This window comes from Apiospora kogelbergensis (assembly GCF_038363985.1).
Source record: "Apiospora kogelbergensis strain CBS 113332 chromosome Unknown utg000009l_segment0_segment0, whole genome shotgun sequence".
Lineage (NCBI taxonomy): Eukaryota > Fungi > Ascomycota > Sordariomycetes > Amphisphaeriales > Apiosporaceae > Apiospora > Apiospora kogelbergensis.
This window is the reverse complement of record NW_027117426.1, coordinates 2,201,468-2,225,534: the sequence shown is the minus strand read 5'-3', so window position 1 is coordinate 2,225,534 and position 24,067 is coordinate 2,201,468. Positions and strand designations below refer to the sequence as shown.

The 24,067-nt window shown below is 52.2% G+C and overlaps 13 protein-coding genes across 13 annotated transcripts; 10 read left to right on the top strand and 3 right to left on the bottom strand.

The window, feature by feature from the left end:
- Positions 1-969: 969 nt before the first annotated feature.
- Positions 970-1,544, top strand: PG998_013779 (uncharacterized protein; the record flags this gene model as incomplete). Its single annotated transcript, XM_066880595.1, has 2 exons — positions 970-972; positions 1,035-1,544. The coding sequence occupies 2 exons, from the start codon at positions 970-972 to the stop codon at positions 1,542-1,544; spliced, it is 513 nt and encodes a 170-aa protein (XP_066724734.1).
- A 439-nt stretch (positions 1,545-1,983) lies between these two features.
- Positions 1,984-3,016, top strand: PG998_013778 (splicing factor spf30; the record flags this gene model as incomplete). The annotated part of the gene is made up of 3 exons (XM_066880594.1): positions 1,984-2,034; positions 2,114-2,867; positions 2,931-3,016. 3 exons carry the CDS (start codon positions 1,984-1,986, stop codon positions 3,014-3,016), a joined length of 891 nt encoding a protein of 296 aa, XP_066724733.1.
- Positions 3,017-3,518: 502 nt separating this feature from the next.
- On the bottom strand, positions 3,519-4,108 carry PG998_013777 (uncharacterized protein; the record flags this gene model as incomplete). The annotated part of the gene is made up of 2 exons (XM_066880593.1): positions 3,519-3,865; positions 3,925-4,108. 2 exons carry the CDS (start codon positions 4,106-4,108, stop codon positions 3,519-3,521), a joined length of 531 nt encoding a protein of 176 aa, XP_066724732.1.
- Positions 4,109-5,025: 917 nt separating this feature from the next.
- Positions 5,026-6,852, top strand: PG998_013776 (uncharacterized protein; the record flags this gene model as incomplete). The annotated part of the gene is made up of 3 exons (XM_066880592.1): positions 5,026-5,086; positions 5,164-6,577; positions 6,633-6,852. 3 exons carry the CDS (start codon positions 5,026-5,028, stop codon positions 6,850-6,852), a joined length of 1,695 nt encoding a protein of 564 aa, XP_066724731.1.
- A 480-nt stretch (positions 6,853-7,332) lies between these two features.
- On the top strand, positions 7,333-8,007 carry PG998_013775 (uncharacterized protein; the record flags this gene model as incomplete). The annotated part of the gene is made up of 1 exon (XM_066880591.1): positions 7,333-8,007. The coding sequence occupies one exon, from the start codon at positions 7,333-7,335 to the stop codon at positions 8,005-8,007; it is 675 nt and encodes a 224-aa protein (XP_066724730.1).
- An 11-nt stretch (positions 8,008-8,018) lies between these two features.
- On the top strand, positions 8,019-8,300 carry PG998_013774 (uncharacterized protein; the record flags this gene model as incomplete). Its single annotated transcript, XM_066880590.1, has 1 exon — positions 8,019-8,300. The coding sequence occupies one exon, from the start codon at positions 8,019-8,021 to the stop codon at positions 8,298-8,300; it is 282 nt and encodes a 93-aa protein (XP_066724729.1).
- Positions 8,301-8,696: 396 nt separating this feature from the next.
- Positions 8,697-10,060, top strand: PG998_013773 (iron transporter; the record flags this gene model as incomplete). Its single annotated transcript, XM_066880589.1, has 2 exons — positions 8,697-9,182; positions 9,272-10,060. 2 exons carry the CDS (start codon positions 8,697-8,699, stop codon positions 10,058-10,060), a joined length of 1,275 nt encoding a protein of 424 aa, XP_066724728.1.
- Positions 10,061-11,302: 1,242 nt separating this feature from the next.
- Positions 11,303-12,881, top strand: PG998_013772 (uncharacterized protein; the record flags this gene model as incomplete). The annotated part of the gene is made up of 5 exons (XM_066880588.1): positions 11,303-11,357; positions 11,419-12,061; positions 12,125-12,146; positions 12,202-12,274; positions 12,346-12,881. 5 exons carry the CDS (start codon positions 11,303-11,305, stop codon positions 12,879-12,881), a joined length of 1,329 nt encoding a protein of 442 aa, XP_066724727.1.
- A 295-nt stretch (positions 12,882-13,176) lies between these two features.
- On the bottom strand, positions 13,177-13,500 carry PG998_013771 (uncharacterized protein; the record flags this gene model as incomplete). The annotated part of the gene is made up of 1 exon (XM_066880587.1): positions 13,177-13,500. One exon carries the CDS (start codon positions 13,498-13,500, stop codon positions 13,177-13,179), a length of 324 nt encoding a protein of 107 aa, XP_066724726.1.
- A 1,161-nt stretch (positions 13,501-14,661) lies between these two features.
- PG998_013770 (uncharacterized protein) lies at positions 14,662-15,593 on the top strand (the record flags this gene model as incomplete). Its single annotated transcript, XM_066880586.1, has 2 exons — positions 14,662-14,713; positions 14,845-15,593. The coding sequence occupies 2 exons, from the start codon at positions 14,662-14,664 to the stop codon at positions 15,591-15,593; spliced, it is 801 nt and encodes a 266-aa protein (XP_066724725.1).
- A 351-nt stretch (positions 15,594-15,944) lies between these two features.
- PG998_013769 (diacylglycerol kinase catalytic domain-containing protein) lies at positions 15,945-17,714 on the bottom strand (the record flags this gene model as incomplete). Its single annotated transcript, XM_066880585.1, has 3 exons — positions 15,945-16,322; positions 16,556-17,425; positions 17,550-17,714. 3 exons carry the CDS (start codon positions 17,712-17,714, stop codon positions 15,945-15,947), a joined length of 1,413 nt encoding a protein of 470 aa, XP_066724724.1.
- A 1,058-nt stretch (positions 17,715-18,772) lies between these two features.
- PG998_013768 (uncharacterized protein) lies at positions 18,773-19,207 on the top strand (the record flags this gene model as incomplete). Its single annotated transcript, XM_066880584.1, has 1 exon — positions 18,773-19,207. The coding sequence occupies one exon, from the start codon at positions 18,773-18,775 to the stop codon at positions 19,205-19,207; it is 435 nt and encodes a 144-aa protein (XP_066724723.1).
- Positions 19,208-20,598: 1,391 nt separating this feature from the next.
- On the top strand, positions 20,599-23,163 carry PG998_013767 (uncharacterized protein; the record flags this gene model as incomplete). Its single annotated transcript, XM_066880583.1, has 3 exons — positions 20,599-22,149; positions 22,198-22,276; positions 22,328-23,163. 3 exons carry the CDS (start codon positions 20,599-20,601, stop codon positions 23,161-23,163), a joined length of 2,466 nt encoding a protein of 821 aa, XP_066724722.1.
- Positions 23,164-24,067: the final 904 nt, after the last annotated feature.

Sequence of the window (24,067 nt, the reverse complement as noted above, 5' to 3'; positions counted from 1 at the left end):
TTTTATTTAGTTCAACAAATACCAAACTGGCATAGCTTGAGTCATGGAAAATTAAATACGAATTTGTAAATAGGCACCTGTGCGTGTGCTTGTGTAAACTGATTGACATAGGGGGAATGGGGGGAGGGATGCAGGAATATCAGTTATGTTTACAGGCATTGGCTCCGCCAACAGACATCGAGTCTGCTACCCACGTAACGTATCCATAGACGAGATTCTGTAGAGAACTGTCTATTCCTCAATGTAAAGTCTCATCAAGTCAATACCGTTTCCTCGTGATCAGATCCGATCGACAGTCATATGAGACGGCACAATCATCTAATGCATACACCCTCACCCCCAACACGACCCCTTTCCCTTTCCTTCAACCCCCAAGAAGATAAAATACTTCCATGACCTTTAACATAAGTTATATATTATAATTACAACCGGTTCCTTCCTACATGATACCTATACCAACTTCCGTCTAGTCCCCGCCCCTATGAAAATTGCTTTAAATACTCCCATCGAGGCCCGAAGATTTGGTAAGTACCTACCCATGAAACAGAACGGTAGGTACTTTCTTATAGGCCCCCGTTTGGCTAATGGATCTTTCTGTCTCGCACCTCAGCTGTGACTCTTCCAGATTTTGAAGGTAGTCGGCGACATTCTCCGCTTATTTGTTACTGGGGACGATGCGTTCAGTGCCAGGGAATGCATTCAACGAATACTCACACTATTTAAGTACGTGTTTTCCCTGCTTTGTAAACCAACACGCCTCGACCTCTCCCACACGCCTTTCCAGCATAACTGTTTCAACGTTCGCCTTCTCCTTCACAACAATCCTGTCTGTTTCTTCCGGCATCACCACATCACCTACCTGTTGCTTCACGATACACGTATCTGCAGCTTTAAGGTATCCGCACTGAATAACAACGTGTATAAAAAATCACACAGCAAGCAACAGTTCACGTTCATACCCAAAGCAAGATGGTCAGTATTAGTCATCAACCGGTGATGACAGACAGAGTATTGATCAACATGTATACAAACAGGCTTCTTCTTCACCCGTTTCTCCCTCTCTTGAGAGCCTCATCTTTCTCCTTCCTTCTAAGGGTATGAACTACGGAGCTTCATCTACTCTCACAAACCAGAAGACCGACGGTGTCATCCTTGCCATCCTCAAGGAAGCTCTCACAAGCCAGACCGCCGGGTTGAAGTCCGAAATCGATACTGTCCTCGCCACTATGTTCAATGATGCTTCAGCCCCACCAGCTCTGTTGATTCTGAATACAGACAACGATTCGCTGGAGTTCCTTACGGGGCTGCAAGCTCGGACAACCTGGGCTAAGGGTATGGACGGAACGGCCTTCTGTTTCATGTTCCAGAGTCTTGTAAAGGCTCGCCAGAACTGGGTTAAGGAGGTCGACAATAGCTTCACGTTCTTTAGAAACGACTATAGCAAGACATCGGTCGAGATCACGAACTTCTTAAAGGCAATTGGAGACAACAAATGGGGAGGTGTAGACGCCGAAGTTGAGCTCCTGAAGCTCACTGATGGTTAGACAGTCCTGCTTTCGCTTCACAACATTCGAGGTGAATGGTGAAAAACTCGAGAACATACAAATCATGAATCATTGGAACATTTGTCAAACACGCCTGATGAGCTCGATAAAGCTATATTGTGATGTTGTGATGTTGTGAAGATAGGGGTTTGGCGCCCCGTTGTTCTACGAACACCTCGATTTGGTGTGTATGCATGTATCGCGATATCTCGTTTAACCGTTTTTCCGGACCGAGGAGGCGTCCAAGGCCACCAATTAGTACAGTGAGTGCCTAGCAGCTCCAGCAACAACGCCACTACTAATCCCGATTGAAGTAATTGAATGCACCACGAAGACTCCATTCCAGCCAACATACACCCCTTCCAGACCGGCTTCACACGACCTACGAATATCTCTACATCCTTCGCGGCAACCAGATTCTTCCCACGCCAACGCTATAATGGCAGATATTGCAAGCATCCAAGATGACATCAAGCAATACCAAGAGCAGGTCAGTGCCGCCTATCCAATGTCATCTAGCCTAGTTGACTCTCAGTTCTCCATCACTAACTATCCAACCCGTTCCCTAGGTCGATTTTGTAAATGCAGGGCTCAAAGACGATCCTGGCAATGCCGAGCTTCTTGCTCTGAAATCTGAGTTAGACGATGCGCTCAACCTCCTAAACGAGACGCTTGCTGAACTTAAGCCTGCGAAAGCAGCACCTCCGCCAACGTCCAAGGCGCCCTCTCCTCCACCCGCCCAAGAGAAATGGTCGCGTGAAAACCATCCCGCATTCAAGAAGGCCGCGCCTGCCGAAGAGAAAGATGTAGATGCCGGTCCTGTCAACTACAAGGTCAACGATACTGTCACGGCAAAATGGGTTTCGGGCGATAAGGGTTTTTACACCGCGCGCATCACGTCCATCACTGGTTCATCGACCGATCCCATTTACATCGTCAAGTTCAAGAGTTACGATACGATCGAACAGCTACGTTCCAAGGATATCCGACCGATCGCCCAGAAACGCAAGGCCGAAGGTACACCTGTCCAGAGTACCACCCCCTTTGCCGCGCCGTCGGCGACTCCCCCGCCATCGAATCCTGCCCCTGGTGTCATCTCTGCAGCTGCCAGTATCAACCCCGAACTAGCCCAGAAGAATCGCGAAGCAGCTGAGAAGCCAGCCGATGATGCGAAGCCCAAATTCAAGAAGATCAAAGCTACCAAGGAGCTTGAAGCCGGCAAGAGCAAATGGCAAGAGTTCAACTCCAAGTCCAAATTTGCCAAGGGCCACAAAACCAAGAAGGACAGCATGTTCCGGACACCTGATGGTGTACATGGTAGAGGTAGGCGAAATCCTCCGCGAACAGCTCGTTCGGCAATGACAGTCTGCTAACGTTCACACACAGTCGGCTTTACTGGCTCTGGACAAGCCATGCGCAAAGATCCCACTAGGAGCCGCCACATTTACCAAGCGAATGAAGAATTGGATTAACGACTAACGGTGCCTGCAGGTAGCCTGTGCATATAAGGAATATGCTGTTTGTACAAAGGGCAGTCCAAATAATTGCGTTGAGCGGCGTTGGCGTGGGATGGAGTTTTAGGATTTGCTCCCCTTCCTTCTTCCTGATTTTTTCCTGCGTGTTTCTTCGATGGATGCTAACGTGGTCTGCGGCCAAGACGGATCTTTTGGTCATTTCTCTCGAGACGGACATTGGGGCATATTCTTTTAACGCCAGCGAAGATAGCGATACAGAGGTTAATCTGATTCAACACCGTTTGTGTCAAGTTGACGCGCTAAACCGCAGTATAATAGGCCCTATAACGATTCGCTAGGCGGAGTGTCTCGGCTTTGCGCAATGCCTCGTTTTCAAGAAGCTAGGCATCATCCCTTCCTAAAGCCCAGTGAACACCCGAGACTCTGCCAGCGCACCACGTAGCAGCCAATTTTCCAATTGTAGTCCATATATTTATACAATACACTATCGACACAGACTTTACAATCCTATCTGTAAGCTGATCTTGTCTGCGATCTGCATGAATGCCGCTGCCCTAACACTGTCAGGCTCAGCAACGATTGTAGGCTTGCCTCTATCCCCATCATCTCCTATGCTCTGATGTAGTGGGATGTCACCCAAAACATCTATACCATGCTCGCTGCACACCTTATGGACTTTCTCATTGGAGCCGAACACCGCAGTATCATGGTGGCAGTGGGGGCAGTTGAATAGCGACATGTTTTGCACCATTCCTAGGATGGGGACGTTTACCTTCTTGAACATGTTGATGCCTTTGATTGCATCCTTCACGGCCAGTGTGTGAGGCGTAGTGACGATCACAGAACCTGTCAAATGTTAGCCCAGCTGACGGAGTATGCGTTAACTACATAGAGGAGGAACTTACCATCGAGGACTATCTGTTGAGTCACGCTCAGCTGTGTGTCTCCTGTTCCGGGCGGCAGATCGAGAACTAGTACGTCGAGGCCACCCCACTCGACCTCATGCAGTAGCTGCTGCAATGCTTTCATGACCATCAGGCCGCGCCAGACGACGGGGGCATCCTCTCCTACGAGGTAGCCCATTGACATGGTCTTCACTCCATAATTTGACAGGGGAATAAGTTGGTTGTCTGCCCAGCTGATCAGACGCGTGGTTTCCTAAACGTCCCAGAATAATATAGGTATTGCTGCTTACTGGATGACAGCCGTGGCTCCTCGGACAGGTTAAACAGGGTTGGGATCGAGGGCCCGAATATATCTGTATCAAGTATGCCGGTACGGTGGCCTTGCCGAGCGAATGCCAACGATAGGTTCGCTTTGATCTTGTCAATACGTTTTCGTAGCGACGGGCTTCGGCTTCAGTACCTGCTACTGTGCTTTTGCCTACACCTCCCTTGGCAGAAGACACTGCAACTACTTTCTTGACATTCTTAATGGGGCGCCGCTCTGGCAGACCTCTTTGCATCCGCGGTATTGTGCCACTACGAGGTAGTCCCTACACTCGGTATGAGTCAATGAACAACTGAAAAGCGACAGGCAATGGCTTTACAAGGGGATTTTCATGTTGGAGAGCTCTTAGCGTGTGAAAGAGGCGAGAGACGCCGAACTTAGAACCCATCTTTCCGGGTCAAACTGGGCTAATGGCTATGGAACAACATATAAATCAAATGAAGAGCCATACGACCGGAAGAATATCAAGATATAAAAGGATGCGTACACTTCGAGATTGTGTCGGCACAAGGATTACCGTCGTGTGTTCATCATTGAGGCTTAAGCTCAGGTAGCCAGTGACTTTGGAGATCCACTGAAGCCCATAACTCCAGCACACACCCCTGCAGTTTTAGCGCCATGCATGTCCCAATGAAAGTTTCTGCCGCCTGTTGCCGACAAAATTTCTCGAGAGGATTTTGTACAAGAGGTTAGTGGGGCTACGATAGTACCTGCGAAACCCAACTTTCTTCTGGTCCAGCCAACGAATTGCCATTGAGAAAGACAAGACCGTGACAATGGCGAAAACAAAGGGTAGAGCGAAGCAGTTCGAAGACTGGGAAGAAAAGCCCGCCAAAGGTTAGTCATTCTATGTCAATGCGCGCCAACAGATTTGGTCCTGTGTAAGCTTCTTGGCTAATGGGACCTTGCGACAGACTACGACCCCGAAGATGATGTCGGCCCCTCGGACAATGAGGGCAGCGATAGCGAGGCAAGCGATGACGAGAACGCCGGGACCGAACACTACGCACCCGTGGGCAAGTCGAAGCTCCGGCGTAAGCAAGACGTCAAGCTCGGCCCTGAATACCGCGGGACTCGCGTCAGTCGCGACGCCCTGGAGGGATCGTCAGATGGTTCCGGCTCGGAAGGCTACGAGGATGCACTGGAAGACCTTCTGAATGGAGAAGACTCCGAAGAGGACGAATCCGATGGCGAAGACTTTGTCGATCCGGACGAGGCCGACCTCGAGCGGGATCAAAAGGAACAGGGCGGCGAAGATGCCGAAATCGACAGCGACGAGGCCTTTGGCGAGACCGACGAGGAAAACTTCTCCAAGTTGGGATACACATTCCGTGGCAGCTCGCAGCCTATGCCAGTCAAGGGAAAGAGAGTAGCTAGGCCGACCGCCGCCGATTTCCTAGATGACGAGGCTGAGCTGTCGGAGGAGGGAGAAGGGTCTGGAGAAGACGATGAGGAGGATGACGGTGAGGATGAGGAGGACTCAGATGATGATATGGGCGACTTCATCGACGATGGCGATTCGGAAGATCTTACCGATGGTGATGACCAAGAAGACGACGAAGATTCTGATGACAGTGCAGAGGACGCGCCCAAGAAGCCATCTGGAGATGAGGACCAGTTTGTCAACATTGCGGCAAAGGGGCAAAGCGGCGTTACCGGCTCGCTCGTGGACTCTTTGCAAAAAGATGTCGCAAAGGGTTTGGCTGTTCGCCAACAACGCAAGGCTTTCGATGCGGCCCTCAACATTCGGATACGTCTTCAGAAGGCCATCGTCGCTTCTAATACGCTACCGGTAGTGGATCCCTCTGACGACCAAAACGAGCCATACGAGGCTGCCGAGGCTGCCGCGATCAAGCTGTGGAATGCCATCGATGCATTCCGTACGGACATGCGACCCGGTGCTGGCCAGAAGCGGAAGCGCACCATTGAAATGGGCGATTCAAGCCAAGACATCTGGGAAACCATGCAAGACGTGGAGGGCAAGGATGCCGTTCGTCGAAAGAACGTTCTTGAAAACTGGGATAGCAAAGTCAAGAAGGCGCGCATGGATCCCGCTTCCCAGCAAGGCTTCAGGAACAAGCAATCTAAGGGCCAGCAATCCCTGACTGCTTGGCTGGAGCAAAAGATGCAAGATCCCGAAGGCACTGAGAGGCTTGTCAAGCGCACGCGCACGCCGCGCTCTTGTGCGCCTGCTCAGGTTGCGAAGAAAGTGAGCGAGGATCCGGATATCTACGACGATGCCGACTTTTACCAGTTACTCCTGAAGGAGTTGGTTGATCAGCGTACTGCTGATGCGACTGCCACCGCTGGACCCACGGCTACGCTTCGGTACGCAGCTGTGAAGGAGGCCAAGACCAAAAAAGAATGTCGATACGAAGGCAAGCAAGGGAAGGAAGATGAGGTTCAACGTCCATGAAAAGCTTCAAGAGTTCATGGCGCCAGAAGATCGAAGGCAATGGGAGCAGTCCGCCATTGACCGTCTGTTTGGAACGCTCTTCGGGCAACAAGTTGAGAATGTGTTGGACGAAGACGCAGTTTCCGAGGATGAGGAGATGGGCGGTGTTACTGCTGAAGAGGCTGGCTTGAGGTTGTTCCGTAGCTGAGTCTTGAAGACCCGTTCCTGTTTACCATCACGCCCATGTTAGAATAGACGCGATACCCAATGTTTCAACCTCATGTTAATATGTTGTTACTTACAACTCGAGATGAGCCTTGTTGGGAAGGTGGCAACCGGGTCAAAAATCCATGGGCTCAATGGGTCATAACATAACTCGTTTGACGTCCACCAACAATTGAATGAAGTACGACTCGCCGAGTCACTTACCACAAAGGCCGTTTGATAATCGTCCATCAACTTGTACGCAACACCGTCTTGACGTACCGGAGTGTTTGCTCAAAATTGCATAAATCAACTGCAAAAACGACCTGACTCTTAAATCCCAACCAACATAGCAAATCAGCCCCATTGAGACATCTTTCACGCAGTCAACATTCATTCAATTTGAGATCTCCGAACGCAAAAGACTTGAGGCCACGCTCGCAGTGCATTCGCAGTTCACTCGCACCGAAAACCCCTGCCCAGGATGTGTGAAGTTCTCCTGGAATTCGATGATCACGGTTGCCTCTCTAGCATCAAGACGACATATTGCACCAACCACCCTGCCTGCTGCACCCTCGTGGGCCGGCTCAGTCGTCCCGTACGTGTCGAATTTGGACACCCGCAGCAGTTTCACAAGCACGTGGAGGACCTGTCGCCGAAGCCCTTGTCTTCAAGCTCTCATCACCACTATGGAGGAGGTAGTAGCCCCACTACCACTGCCTCGATGTCGCCCTCAACCGCTCTCTTCGGCAACATCACCAATTCTCTGAACATTCCTTCGCCGTTGACTGCCGCGCCCCCTCACCGGCGGCACATGTCGTCACGGCTGCTCCGGACGGTCTCGGATGTGGCACAGCAGTCGCTGAAGCGCTCCGTCTCGGCGCCTCACTCCTCGCCTACGCCCTCTCCAACCAGGCTGCCGCCGACACCCACGCCTATTACGCCCCGTCTGGACGTGACCAACCCCGACAGCGATGGCGATTACTTCTTCGACGGCAACAGATCAGCATCCCCATTCCAGGCCACCTACCAGTCTCCTGTCCCATTCCCGGCCAACTACTGCATCTGTCTCACCTTTATTTACCGCTGCGGCCACCCTGTCGACGATCTGAAGCCTAATTCGGCAAACGGGGAGAAGGCCAGCCCAGCAGAAGCATGAAGGGCAAGCACATGATATGTGGATGGGTTTGCTCCAAGGAGGGTCAGTGTCGCCACACGCGCATCACGCACACCGTCCAGGTGCCCCTTGAGTTCGGGTGCCGCTTCGTGGAGCCTGACTGCAGCTCGGGGGCCCTAATGGACACGCCCAGGCTGTGTAGCGTCGGTGGCGGCGGGGCTGAGCTCAAGGAATCGGCGGCGGCGGCGGCAGCAACCGCCGCCGGGGGAGGAGGGTCCGTTGACAAGGGGATCCTGAAGGTTCTTCTGGTGAGCCAAGGGGATGTATGGCGTTAATCCGTGATTACGGTCCATGAAGAGGAGAACGGCGTTTACTTGGTATTTTTCAGACAGGGGGTTACTTCACCCGCTAAGTGAATATTATGTAGGCTAGTTGAATGTCTCGTAGGCGGCCAGGCGTTCATGGTTGTTTAAGGAAACTGGCCATACCCATCAGTTTACGAATCGGTTCCGATTGCCGATTTTGGGGGCAGTTAGAGGAATTTGATGCTTCAGATAAGGCATGTCTACGAGGATGCGCCTCCTATAACAGGTGAGGTACATTATTGAAGTACTTGATCCACTGCGGGCACATGTCCTTCCAATGTTCGCATCGTCCCGAGGTTTCCCTCCCACGACAATGGAAAATATCCTCAATTCAACTATTAATAATGAGTCACTCGTTTACACACCATGGCCAATGAGCAAACACGGTTGATCGCAAATGAGGAGACGCGCAATGGCAGGACCGAAGGGCAGCGGCAACAGGGAGGCGCCCCTCCAAGCTCCGTCGCTCGGCCCTTGTATGTATCGCATGCGTTATCGGCATGGAACTCGCGGCTCTTCGAGTTCGGCGCCGTCCTCTATCTCGCTGCCATCTTCCCGGGCACGCTGTTGCCCCTTTCCATCTATGCGATCGCTAGAGGGCTGGCCGCCATACTCTTTGCACCCGCCATAGGGCAGTACATCGACAACGGCGACCGACTGCAGGTGGTCAGGGTCTCCATTGTTGGTCAGCGTCTTGCCGTGGGTCTTTCCTGCATCGTCTTCGGCTTCCTTACCATCCGCGCGTCGCTATCTCCTAAGGTCAAGGCAGGCTTTCTGGCCCTGCTGGCTTTTTTGGCCTGCATCGAGAAACTGTGTTCCATCCTGAACACAATTTCAGTAGAAAAGGATTGGGTACGTATACACGTATACTAGGGGCTGAATGCCCTGACTTCTCGCCTTCTAGCATCCTAAGCTAAGACTTCACGTTGTTCCGTCCATAGGTAGTTGTTATAGCCGGAAACGACGAAGTCGCTCTAAGATCGTTGAATGCTCAGATGCGGCGCATCGACCTACTCTGCAAGCTCCTTGGTCCTCTTTTCGTCGCCTTGCTTGTGGGAATCTCAACCGGGCTCGCAATATGGGTCAATCTAGGGATGAACTTGGCATCCATCATTCTTGAATATTTCGCCATTGCACGAGTCTACAATGCAGTCGACGGTCTTCAAATACCAAAGACCCAGTCGCCGGCGAGCCAGCCGGAGCAGCTAGTCAGTGGCAGCAATGCTGAGAGTTGCGCCCAATCATCCCACTGGAGACGTGCCCAAGCCATGTTGAGCAAGTCCGCCGCAGACTTCAGGGTGTACTTCCGGCATCGCGCTCTCCTTCCCTCTATGGCATGCGCCCTGCTCTACCTCACCGTTCTCAGCTTTGGTGGTCAGATGGTCACCTTCCTGCTCGCCTCGGGCTACGACTCGACACAGATCGGTGCCGCGCGGACTCTGAGCGTTGTTTTCGAGGTGTTGGCTACCTGGATAGCCCCCTGGCTAATGGCTTCGGTCGGCCCCGTCAGAGCTGGGCTCTGGTTCAGTACCATGCAGATTACCATGCTGGTCGCTGGTATGACGGTCTTCCTTGCGTATCGCGATGACGACTTTCTCCTCTCGGCAACTGGACTTGTCGGAGGCACAATCCTTAGCCGAACAGGGCTGAGAGGGTTTGATCTTTGTACGCAGATCATTGTTCAGGAGGTTAGAAACCCCCTGTCATGGCTACCGCATATGTTACAATAGCAGAACGACTAATCTTTCATTTGCTCGCCAGGATGTCGAGGCGGATATCAGAGGCACCTTTTCGTCCGCCGAGGTGGCCTGGCAAAACGGATTTGAGCTGCTTTCGTACTCCTTAACGATAGTATTTTTCCGCCCTCAGCAGTTCATGGTGCCGGCTCTCATATCCATCGGCGCGGTTGCTTTGGCGAGTTGCTGTTACACAGTATTCGTCTATATTCGGAGGGGTCACCTTCTGCATCCGGAGAAGCTGGCGGGAGCGTGTGGATGTTGGACAATCAAGGAGAGGCACGGGGAAAGGTTGCTTGATCACATCAACTCCGACAGAGATATATAAAACCTGACACTTCATTGGTGGCACGATAGCTTTCATCGGGACTATGTTACCTTTCTTTCATCATATCGGCGTACATTGTTAGAATGGAGATTGGCACCCAAGAGGAGCTACCCTATGGCCTAAATACAAAGATGAAATAGCTTGGGTTCAACAGAAGACAATACAATGCCCCTTGTTTTCTCTTCACTCCATCCCCAGGCCACAACTCAATTCTAGTACTACAAGGTAGGTCAAATTTCGCAGATATCAAAATTCGAGACCATTCATGATAATATCTCTATTCTGTTTCTATCTACAAATGAGGTATTGCGTCATCCCAGCATTGCCAAAATGAAGTGACAAGGCAAGATTTGGACTTGATTGATAGGAGCCCGACATCTGTTGTACAACCGGATAGCATGCAGAGTCCCCAACTAGGCCAGGTAGGATCGCCTCTCTTTTGCCTGTCTAATCGGTACGGAGAAAGGGGCGAATGAGTGTATCAGAATCAAGGAAGACACTACGACAATGAGGCCAAGATGGGAATAGGAAGTGTAGGATCCTGCCAAATCAAATCAGCCCGGCCAATAGGGGTGTTGCGTATAAATTGCGACCACGAGGACCCCCAAATGCCGGCATCCCCCGCCCCGCAACAGGGGCAATATAAATGACCGTTTGATGACTTGCCGGCCGTGTTAGTTGAGATACAAAAGCTCTGCCGGATAACACCACTCTTGGCAATCAAATAACATGTACATCCAAATCCAAGCATGTCATGACGGGACAGACTGTTCCGGCTCAGCTTCGGATGGATTCACTATATCACTGCAACTTCCCACCCATGATTATGACCCAGGAGAGCTGGGTAGAGCTCAGAAGACTCGCCTACATTACAGCTAGTATAGTTGTTTAAGATTTCGGTAAACATCATGCTTCTGGTCAAGACACTTCTTAGCGCAGTGGCGCTGCTCCTGACGGGAGTTGGTAAGTACAGGCAATACAGTCTCTTGCCTGCCCAACGAGACACGTCTGATATCATGACTAGGCCGCGCCCAAGCACAACTCGATCCCTTGCCTCTGCCGACCACTTGCAGTGGCGTTCCCGCGATGAGATACGCCAATACCCTGGCCTCGGGATGGAACGTCGTCAAGGTAGCCGGCAACCTGCGAGGGGTCCGGACGATCGTCTGGGACCCCCTGGGCCAAATGCTCGTCTCCGAGAGCGGCAAAGGCATATCGGTGCACACTTTCGGCGCCAACGGCTGCATCAACAGCAGCAGCACGCTGATCGCCCTGGGCCAGCTCAACCACGGTCTCGCCATCACGCCGGACGGGAAGACGCTCTACGCCAGCACGGAGCGCATGGCATACCAATGGGCGTATGACCCGGCCACCCGCAAGGTCAGCGGCCAGAAGACCGTCGTCAACGGCATGGTCTCGGGGATCCATTCCACCCGTAACCTGCTGGTCGTGCCGTCCAAGCCGAACATGGTACTGCTACAGACAGGAAGCACGTCGAACCTGGACCAGCAGGCTTCGAACATGGCTAGCGGCCGAGCCATCATTAAGATCTTCGACATGGACAAGGTCCCCGCGAATGGATACAGCTACAACACTGGCGGAGAGGTCGTCGCCTATGGGCTACGCAACGAAATCGGCTTCATTACAGACCCGAATGGCATGCTTTGGTAAGCAGATATAGACACGGTCCCATGCAATTCTCAATGGCTATTTACTTACATGTAGTTTAGGGGCGTGGAGAATAGCGGCGACGTAAGTAATCATTTGCAATTGGACGATCGCATCCACTAACATAACTTTCGTGTAGGACTTCCGGCGGACGGTTAACGGCCAGGCAAAGGATATTCATCAGAACAACCCAGCCGAGAAACTGAATTACTGTGAGTTGCCATCTCCCATCCTTCCTATGCTGCCTCGATACGGCCTAACAGCATATGTCTGTGCCACACAGTCGGAGATCCGCTCACCACCCGCAATGCCTGGTACGGCTACCCGACCTGCTTCTCCGTGTGGGACAAGTCGGCCTTCACCGACAACACGGCGCTCAAGACGGGCAGCCACTTCGTGCTGTCGCCTAGCAGCAGCTACAAAGACGCCGACTGCGACAAGACGGCCGTGGCGCCCCGTCTGACCTTCATGGCCCACAGCGCGCCCATCTGGAACGCCTTCGACGCCAACGCCACCAACATGTACGTCACCTTCCACGGCAGCTGGGACCGCCAGCCGCCCACGGGATTCAAGGTCGTCCAGATCCCCTTCACCAAGAAGAGCGACGGCAGCTACGACCCCGTCGCCGCCGCCGACAGCACCCAGGGCTACAACGACATCTTCTCGGCCCAGAACCCGGCTGGGTGCACGGCCAACGGGCTGACCATGAGCAACTGCTTCCGCCTGACAGCGGCATCCTGGGACCCGAGGGGCCGTGGATTGTTTGTCGGCAGCGATAACAGCGCCGAGGGCGAGATCTATCTCTTGTCGAAGAAATGAGCGAAGGTTCTTCGTGGGCGGCTTGCTGGTAGGGGAAGTTTAGTATCGGTTGGAGAGACATGGGACATTGTGGCACATATACATTATGTTAATATGTGCCAGGGGACGGGGATTCAGTTGGTAGACCTATAGTGGCTTTACGTGATGGCACATGTATATATGACAATACGTCGTGGTACGCTTAGCCCCCTATTTTAAATTCAGCATAGTCATACTCGATCGGATCTCCTGCTTTAGCATACTGACTGGGAACACCAAATGTTATGTATATATAGTCTATTTGCTTTCTAAAACCTCAAATCTCAGCAGGATGGCTGTTCTCGTCTGAGTCTGCTGAAACCTGCGTGGCTGCAGGCTTGGTTTTGTTTGAGAGTTTGACCTCCTCAGTGCCCTTCTGTTCAGTCGAGGCCTGTGTTGAATCTTGTGGCACGATATTCGCATCAGACCTGATTAATTTGGGGATCGGTCCTTGCCTCTTGCCCAATCGACGTGGGTTTCGTTGAGGAATGGGCGGCGGTGGTGCTCCGCGCGTGTCAAGGAAGTCTTCTTGGACTTCTTCGAGCCAATTCTGGATCTCCGAGTCCAACATGGCAATCAAATCGTCTGTGGTTTCGCCCATTCTCGTTGTTTCGCGCCTTATGTGAATTACTGTTCGTTTTATAATTAGTATCCCTCAAGAGGTTTACAAGGATCAGGGCACGATTTGGTTTTCAAATGATCCCCGGAGCCCTTTTATTGATATCCATTGAACCCCCCTATAGATGCTACAGATCTGCAAAGGTCATTGTGTAGGGAAACGTGATTGAAAGGCCTGATATGCTCTTTCACATGTGGGATAAAGCGGCTTTATATAGGTATGAAAGCCACACAGAAGATTAGAACTCTAAGAAAACATGGCAACTATGATAGCAATTGCTTGAGTCCGGAGGATGGCGGCGCTGGTAGGTATGCCACTACCAAGTGAATCCTGAAGATAAGAAGCAATGGGATAAAGAAGTCATTGCGAAAACTTAGAGTCTGTTTCGACAATTATATACAGGCTGAACAAAAAAAACCATACATATTGGCGAAAGCAAAAGCTTTGACAAGAGTGGGATTCGAACCCACGCCAGTTTCCTGACTACGATGCTAAGTGTCAATCCGAAGACTGATATCCTGAACGTAGCGCCTTAGACCGCTCGGCCATCTTGCCTTTCTCATACTGAGTTGATGTATATTCTGAGCTTATGGTAATCTCTATACCAAATTTAGCAGGCCGACTTATGTTATATGCAGACATATTTGTCTGGACGGAGGTTTTGGATCATGAGTACTTCGGTGGGGGTCGCAGACTTGAGATTGACCCCGCTATGCCAGAAGGATTTCACATTTCAGGAAGACGTTATATAAGTATTGGCAGAGTGCCATGACTCACCTTGATATAGTAGTGTATTATAACAGTCCTACAGTCCATTGGCTTTGCTTGCATGGACATTGAGGGTGTCCATGGAGAAACACATGAAAAGTACATATAGTAGAAAACGGAGGTAGGAGGGTCCTGGTCGCGGAAAAGGTTCCGTAAGTCTAGCTCAGCGGGGCCAAAATTTTTGAGATGCAGATGGCAGCAAATAAACTACTGATTAGAGAATCGCAACTGAACAGTAGCATTTCCGCTTGAGGGACGACAATTGACAATTACACATATTCAAATCTGACAAACTCATTCCGACTGCAGGAACTGAATAGTTTCCCACCCTCTTATACCTATTGATCTTTTGGGCAACCCGACAAAACCGCAAAGATGGCCGCCGACGAGAGGAGTATGCCCTTTATCAAAAACCTCGCTTCAAGTGGTAAGTCCCCCCTAGCTCTGCAGTCCGCAGAACCAGCATTTCCAATTGCCTTCAGCAGGAGAGGAACGACAAACCGAAGGAAGATCTTGCGAGGAAACTGAAACTAACCGCGTCCTTCTCCCTCCCAACAGAGCGCAAAGTCCGTACCGAAGCCCTGACGACCCTGCGTACTTTCCTGACGGCGTCGACGACGACTCGGACGCTGTCACCCCTCGACCACCTGAAGCTCTGGAAGGGCCTATTTTATGCGCTCTACATGGCCGACCGCCCCATCCCGCAGCAGAACCTGTGCGCGGAGCTGGCGGCGCTCGTGGGCATCCTGCCTGACGACGCCGTCGTCCCCTTCCTGCGCGGCTTCTGGGAGACGATGAGCCGACAGTGGACGAGCATCGACGTCCTGCGCATGGAAAAGTTTATGTTGCTGGTGCGCCGGGTACTTGGGGCCAGCTTCGTCTGGGCGCGGGAGAGCGGTCCGATCAAGACGAACAAAAAGAGCAAGAACACGAAGGAGGCGACGAAGGCCGAGGCCATGCTGGCGCTGCTGCGGGAGTGGCCCATCGAGGAGATGGGCGACCTCGCCAAGGTTGCCGTGGGCCTCCGGCTGCATGTCCTGGATATCTGGGTCGATGAGGTCGAGCGCGCCGGCATGACGGGCGAGAGCGCCACCGACGCCGACGCCGAGTTCCTGCAGGGCCTCAAAGCTGTGGTCGAGAAGCAGATCAAGAGCCCCAGCAAGCCCTGCCGCGTGCGGGCTAAAGAGGGCCTCTCCGACGAGCGCCTACCTTGGAACGAGAAGGGGGATGACGAAGACATGGAAGAGGACGGCGAGGAGACAAAAGATGCCGAAGAGAAAGACGGCTGGGGTGGTTTCGATGACTGATTCCCCGAAAACACCATTCAAGAGCATTGTCGGCTCTTCTTTCATGTGAATTGGGTCAGGAGTTTCAGGAGTTTCAGGTCACGAGGTCTAGATATCCATGCAAATGCGACACGCTTTTCCGATCTAGTAGTCGAATCTGTTTGCAACACTATTCCTAACAATACTGTGTATGTAAAAGTGTAACCTGATTAAAAAAAAGATGTATATGTACAGGCTTGGTGAAAACAAGGAATTCCTTCTTCCACCAATCATGTTCTATACGGGTATCTCGTCTCACGTCCATCTCTTTCTAATTATTCTTTGCTCTACAATAGCAACAGGCTCATGAACATTCAGTTGATAAGGAACTTTCTAGGGCACCGCCGTCGTTATGCCCTTAGCTACCACACCGGCCTTCTCCCAGCCCGTGGGCCCGGGGCCCTCGTACTTTCCATTTCTAGAAAGCACCGTGGCAAGGCCTTGGTGGACTTCGGCCTGGAACGGCTCGAAGGGCACGCGTTCGCCATCGACGCTGATGTAGCCCTCCTTGGATCGTGGCGTGATGCGGTATGCCAACACCTTCTTATATGAAGTCGCAGGCTTGTCGAAGAACTGGCCGGACTCGACCGAAGTCATTAGATCTAGGTATTTCAAGGCAGATATGTTGCCGTCGTTGGTGACGAGGTCCATGAGGCCATCGTTAGCACAGGCTGCAGCGAAAAAATTGGCACTGGGCGCCATCCATGCCATCTAGGACCCCATTAGTACAGAGCAATAGCCGGGCTCAAAGGGGAGGACTCACATTGCCACAGTAGAAATTCCCCAGATTCTCGAGCGTGACGGTCTCCCAATCGCTGGGTACTTTGTCCTTGATCGTTCCATATTTCAGGGGGCGGAAGACCCTCTCCACTCTCAGCAGAGGCAGACATGGAGTCATCCTCGGTCGATTCAGCACGTCCGTTAGATATGGCCTCCTTACGTACGGTGTAATTGACATTTTCGTGCTCCTTCTTGTAATGACTTTTGATCTCATCTTTCGTGGCCATCTCAACCTTCACCGAAATTTCACAAGGGTACGTCTTCTTCGCAAAAATTCTTTGGACAATACCAACATCGAATCGGGCGGCTCCCATCCAGCGCATGTTCTCTGTGCCTAGATCGGCCTCCGCGATGATGCCTAGAGACTGGCTTAGGAAGCTCAGGATTCTGTTGTCCCCTTGCGAGAGGCTTACGAGGTCCATAGGCGTCCGAACACCTTTGACAATGGCGAGAGCAGCCAAGCTAGGATTGAATGTCCCATTCAGGTTACAACTCATGCCATTACCACTGCCACAGGGTATATGCGCCACAGCAAGCTGTTGCAACGCGCGGCGCGCATCAGGCCGCTTACCCAGACCATTGAAGGCCTCGTGTGGTAGTCCATCGCCGGAACAGAGTATAATTGTGTCGTAGTCATCGATATTCAGCTCCTGGCAGAGACCGACTGCTTCTCCGGAGAAGGTTGTATGGGTAATGTCGAGTGCCATTCGCGCGGAGTCGAAAATCGGTTTCACCTCGTTGTCCCATATCTTGACCGCGCCTCCCGGGCCGGCGTGCGGGTTGACCAACACCTTTGCCCGTTTCCGTCTTTGCGCGCCCCCGTACGCGCGGTTCAACAATTCTTCGATCCATGTGGTAATGGCGGCTTCAGAGACATCGTGGATCGCAAAAGTGAGCTTGAGAGGGCGGGTATGTTTCTTCGACACAGTCGCGATGTCGACAAAGATGGCATTGCCGAGGAGCTCGGCCCAGAGTATGTTATAGAAGGGGACCACGAACTCGGAGGGCGAGGCGCCGATAGGTACGCCGCATATCTTGGATCGTTGTCGTTTCGTGAGGGTTTTGTCTATTCAAGGTCGTAAGGTCAGTCAAGCTGTTGTTATTCCTCGGCTTGCAGGTAAGCTTCTAGCTTTTGAAGCGTGACTTGCCCTTTATCACTAAGGAGTCGCCCTTGAAAGCCAGCGATACGCCCGGAGCCAATACCAAAACGTCCTTTGCCCCAGTTTCGGGCTGAGCAGATGCCGTCTGGCCCAGCGAAGCGTTGGATGTTGGAGACGTAAGAAGAGCTGCGTCCTCCGCGCCGCTTTGTCGGGTAGTGGCCATGCCTCCAATAACAGAGTTTCGCGCGGCCGATTTGGGGGTGCTTTGCGTTGCTGTAGTGGAAGCAATCGGGTCAATCAGAGACCGGGGCTACTATGTAGCAAGATATTGTCGCGATAAGCAGTGCAGAGTTGGAAGGTTTGGTATATTAGACGTAACAAGTGACTATTTGGAAAGGAAAAGAGAGGGAAGAGCTGCCAATCGACGACAACGACGACGACAACGACAACAGTGCAGCCCCAGACCGATGATCCTATATGTGCCAGAGCATGTCTTAGAAGCCAGGCGGGAAGTGCATCAATGCAGCCATCAATATCAATCAATTGAATAACTCATGCGTCAAGTCGGTAGAGAAACTGGGAGGTGAAGCGCACCGAAAAGCAGTTTGGGCGGAAGGTCCGGGGCCCGCAAATCCCATGTTCCAGTGGGCCAACTCCCCCCGAAAGTGCCCAAAGCTGTCCATGTGTCCCCCCCGTCGTCTCCTTTCCCCAGCCGCGACTAACAAGCAATCGACACTTGCATCGCGATAATTGCATCGGATCTGCTTAGGATGGGCGCATGTCGCGCCATGGCTTATCCATGTTTCTCGTCTCTGTGAAGAATTTACAGAACGTATTGCTCTGGCTATTGTTCACCCAATCGAAAGATAAGGAGCGGAGTGCGCAGCTACACGCAATGCAACAAAGCAAGCAAACCAGGCTTCCAGGTAGTTGATATTCTGGTTGGTAAATGTATCGCATACTCAATTCCAGTTCATGCCGGTTTTCAGTGTTTTTTTCTTGGCCGCCTGTCTCGACTTGCCGTATTGTATGATGCCTTCGAATAAACCGCGACTGTACGTCGCCCTATTTGCGCGAGGGGGGCTCCAACGATGCCTGAGCTCGAGGACAAGTGTGTCCAACGTTACACGGTCATTGATTCTCGTATGAAGCTGATCTCAATATACATAGGTATCATTGGTCGTTCATCATCGGGCCTAAAAATGAGCCAGAAGGGGGAGCAAGGGCACCAAATTTCACGTCAAGAATTTTATCGGGTCTCAGAATGGAGTTGTCGGTTCTATGTGGCAGTACGAGGAGATAGAGGCCACCATGGCTCCGGTGAACGGGCTGCTTGCCCGTGTGATGATTGCCAAAGTCAATGAAAAGCACCGGGTTCAAGCTATTCTCCGTGGCATACCCACGAGGCCGGATGTGCACGGATGGAACTGCGTTGGTTGGGTCAAGGAAGCGATCGAGGCTCTTACATCAGACCCTCAGGCCCTCGGCAGCTCTAGGGCAGATTGGACCACAGTTAGGGACACCGCAATGCGGTATATTGAAGAGAAACATGCCGAGGAGCGCTTTGGTAGGAACTTCGATTCCACGGACATACCAACATGGGACTTGACAGTTGGGAAGGAGGTGATGTCCCAGGGGATGCAGCATTCAAATATAGGAGTACTATACACCGTTCCTTTCGGGGAACGGCTCCGGTCCGTCTCCGACAGACGCTAATACTTCACTGAATTTGGCGGGGTCAGGAGCCGAACAGGTATCAGAGGATCGAATGAGTATAAGCCGCTTTACGGGGGTTTTGAGGTCTCTACCTTGCTACGTGTACGTGGACGCAGTCGCTGGACCAGCACTATTTTAACCTGTGGGCGACTCGATCATCAAAGTCGATATGGTCATATGGCAGTCTGGCCAATGCCAACTTAACAAATCTCATAGGCCATTAAGGCCAATTGAAGTATGTAAGAGACGGTCCGCCCCAAATCAAGCTTCCAGAGACAAGGTTGCCGCTTAAACCGACTTGGCTGTCAGCTAAGCAAGGATAGTCTACGGCGCAACCACTGCATTCGTGTAGTAGCACTGCAAGCTGCAGAATCGCCGCTACCTGGCATACTAACGTATAAGCGATACGTGATTCAGATTCATCTTAGCTGATTGAGTTTTCGTTTTGATCCAAAGTCGATAAGGTCGTCGATTGAAGATCAGAGAAGAAGAGACGAAACGAAACGAAACGAGACGAGACGGGACGGGATCAGATCGGACGGTCAGTCGGTCAATTGCCTTGGTGACGGAATGCTGCATGAGAACAGGTCGTGTTTTCGCTCCGAGATTGCAAGAGGATTCGAGGAAGCTGTAGCCGTAGATCCAAAACCCACTTGCCTACTTCGGGGCCAAACAGACAGGGGCCAGTGTAGGGATGTTGGCGGTTGCATGGGGGTTTGCATAGGTTTGCGGATCATGGGAAACCAACTCCATCCACCATGTCATGTTTCCTTCTTCTTGGTCCGTCTCTATGGTGACGGGCCATCGTGAGACTCAAAGGAACACCCAGATGCGGTTGCGACGTCTTGGCAGCATGTCTGGTGTTATGTTTTCTTTTCGTTCTTCGTGGTATTCCGCATGATTTTCCTCATCTGCATTCTTTGAAGCAATCTTCCTGGTATTGGTATCCCTTAGTAGCAGCAGATTTATTTTGCATGCGGCCCGACTTGCGAACCACCGGCTCTGGTACCTTTTAGCCAAGTTAGAAGCTCCCCCTGTCTGACATTTTGGGCTTGGCATACGTCTTCTCGATATATACGCGACACGCCCTGTGGCCCCCGTCCGCTCAAATCTCACCGGTTCTCGATCACTTTTCCCAAGTGATCATTATAGTGACTTCGGGTTTTGGGAAGCCAGCAGCCTAGGTTGCTGATCAGTACAACGGTTACCCGATCGCATCTGCTAGCTACGTGGACGGCGTTATCGCAAATCTACGGCACGACGATTTCGCAAGCCGTTCTACGCGTTGTGGCCGACAGTCTTTCTTGCAGTGGCATTCCTACGAGGAACATCCTTTCAGAACGCCCAATTGACTTACGCGCGACCCTTTTTCAACATTCGCGACGCTCAATATGTCGTCGCATGCCGACAGGGACCCTCTCGCCGAGGCTGATCACTCGAGCCAGTATGCATCTGCGAGCCAATGGCGACACCAAGAGTCATCTTCATTCCACCGCCACGTTGTTCCCCGTGATGCACAACTTGCAAGCGCCGACACTCAGGATCTGAGCAGTTTCCTCAATAAGACGAGGGTGGAAGGAGATCGGCCATCGACACAGGGCACTGGTAATTTCAAGCCTATCGTGATTGGCGACACTAATGGTGCCAACGACGGTGCTGTGGACACTGCCGCGACCCACGACGGCAGGGAGGTCGTTTGTGGTCCCTTGATAAACTTCCGACACATGGAAAATGGTATCTGGTACGGAAGCGTTCTCATCGTCACCAAAGGAGGAGGCAAAACGCAAGAGTTTAAGCCTGTTCTTAACGTTGGACGCGTCGAGGCAGCGCACAGCCGGCAACAAGGTCTTACGGGAGAAGGCGTGGAAGCAAATGGCGCCGAGTCGGCCCTGGCGAACGACCCAAATGGTATCAGGAGCGACCACGGGACCGATGTCGCGGCTAACTGTTTGTACTCTGATCCTCGGAACACATTTTGGCAATTCCCGCTTGCTTGCGATATTCACGATACTGAGACTAAGTGGGCCTACTCGGTTGCCGACGTACGCTACGAGAGTTCGACAAAGCCCGTGGTCAACTACTTCTTTATACCAGCTGCTAGCGAGTCGATGCGTATGATGTTTCATTCCTGCAACGGCTTCAGCGTGGGAACTGACGAGGATGCTTGGAGTGGTGCGGCTCTGTGGAACGACGTCCAGCGTCGCCATGCTGAAAACCCCTTCCACGTCATGATTGGCGGAGGGGACCAGATATACAATGACGGAATCCGAGTTGACGGCCCTCTCCGAGCTTGGACGGACATTGGAAACCCCAAGGCGCGGAGAGACTATCCTTTCCCGGAGTCCCTTCGGAAAGCCTGCGACGATTACTACCTCAACAACTATATCCGGTGGTACTCAACCGAGCCTTTTGCGACAGCCAATGGGCAAATCCCGGCCTTGAATATTTGGGATGACCACGATATCATTGACGGATTCGGATCTTACGTTAATGACTTCATGAAGTGCGATGTCTTCCGTGGCATTGGTGGCACCGCCCATAAATACTACATGCTATTCCAGCACCACCTTGCTCCTCCATCGTCGACCTACACCACAGATGCGCCACAGACGATGGAGGCAGGCGATGCTGCTGATCACGCTCAGCTCAAGGACACCTTTGTCGCCAAGCAAACTCTTGACAGCGAACAAGGCTATATTATCGGCAAGCAGCCTGGTCCTTATGTTGCCGAGCATTCTATGAACATGTTCGCCAGATTGGGCGCCAGAGTAGCCTTTGTGGGTGTCGACGCTCGGACAGAGCGAACCCGCCATCAGGTCAACTACCCCGAGACGTACGATATGATTTTTGACCGACTCCAACAAGAACTTTCGAACGCCGAACGATCTGGCCAAGGGTACAAGCATTTGATTGTCCTCCTCGGAATTCCGATTGCGTATCCTGTCAGTCTACTCTGCCCGTCGTCGTGGATTCTTACTGACCATGCATAGCGCCTCACTTGGCTGGAAAACATATTCTCGAGCCCGTTGATTGCACCCATCAAGTTTCTTAACCGACGCTTTGGTTTTGGTAAGTGAATAACTTGCGCCACATTCACTTCTGCGCTGATATTTTTCGAAGGCGGTGGTGTGTTCAACCATTTCGACGGAAGTGTCGATCTGCTTGATGACCTAGACGATCATTACACGGCCAAAACCCACAAGAAGGAGCGCAATACTTTCATCGAGCGTCTCCAAACTGTTGCTGCGGAACACTCGGTCCGAGTCACAATTCTGGGAGGCGACGTACATCTGGCTGCTTTGGGCCGATTCTATTCCAACCCCAAGTTGAACATTCCTGCCGAAGAAGACCATCGATACATTGTCAATGTTGTGTCGTCGGCTATTGTCAACAAGCCGCCGCCTAATGCGATCGCCAACCTGCTTGCGAGACGTAACAAGATTCACCATCTCAATCATGATACAGACGAGACTCTGATGAACCTCTTCAACAAGGACCCTGGCGACACTAACAAAACGGCTAGCTCGAACCACGTAACAATGCCGAGCCGAAACTTTGCTATCATCACTGAAAACTCGCCCAACAACCGCGGAACCACGAGCAACGGCGACGCGGAGGATGCTGCTGCTACAGGAAATGAGTTCGAGGGAAAGGACGGCCATAGCTTCCTGCATAAGGGAGAGCGCAACGCCGGAACTGACCACAAAGCCTCGCGCCTGGAGACGCATGGAAAAGGCAACGACGGATCCCTCGATTGCTGCATCCGGGTCGAGATCGACCAGCACAACGCTGAGGGACTGACGCAGCCTTATGGCCTGACGATCCCGGCGCTCAAGTACGAAGCTGGGAAGTACGCCAGCCACAAGGCTCGCTCCATTCGTTCTCATGCGTCGCGGAGACCTGGCACCCAGCCTGCTGAGAGCGCGGCACCGTCAGTCCGCAGAGCTAGTCAATAGTTCTGGCGTCGCTTGAGGCATGTAGGATAGTGTCATCGCAGGTGCCTGTATTTCCCCTGTTTGTCTGTTGCGTGGTTTCGAAGAAGACGCGAGAGCCATCGGGGGTTTACAGTGCTAGACGATTCCCAGCGGCTCTGAAGATTTGATTAGACGCCAAGTCTGCAGGGAGAGAGGAGAGGAGTTGATGATACCCAGCTTTGGCGGAGAGAGTCCTGAAGGGAGGCGCCTGATTGACTGCGTTGCTTGATTATTGACGGAGATACGGATAATGATGTGGGACTTGAAGAGGTGCTCAAACACGACGACCTACCCCTTTTAACCTGTAGTTCTAAAGCCGACTCCAGTAGTCTTACGTGACTCCTTGACGAGGACGTGTCATAAAATACCGATTTGCTTCGTTTCGAGCTCCCAGACCCTGTCCCAGACCCTGTCCCAGACCATGGATGTAAGCAACCGTGATACAATGGCCATCGTCTTCTTTGTCTCCAGGCGACTCGAGGACTAACGAGGCTTAGACGGGATGCTCCACATGGGGGGGAGAGGCTGCGCGCCGTGTACCGACTCAGGCCGAAGTTGAACAGACGCCTGGCACCACGCTGGCACCAGAACTGGGTCCGATGATAGGAGTTGCTGGTCGCAGTATTGGGAGGTGCTGAATCGCATATCCCGAGCTCGGCTCCCACTGGCCTTCCCCACAGTGGCTATCGGTCTGGGCCAGGGCAGCGTCATTGGCCAATTCCAACGGGCCATCTGAACGGCCAACCTGGGCCCCGCACAATGCCGAAACAAAGCGAGCTGCTTCGAGTTCAGTCCTTCGACTGCTATCTTGGACAGCTGCCTTCAAAAGCAACGGTGATCCCATTTGATATCCAGTGTTTCCGACACGAGAGGAAGCATCAGGAGC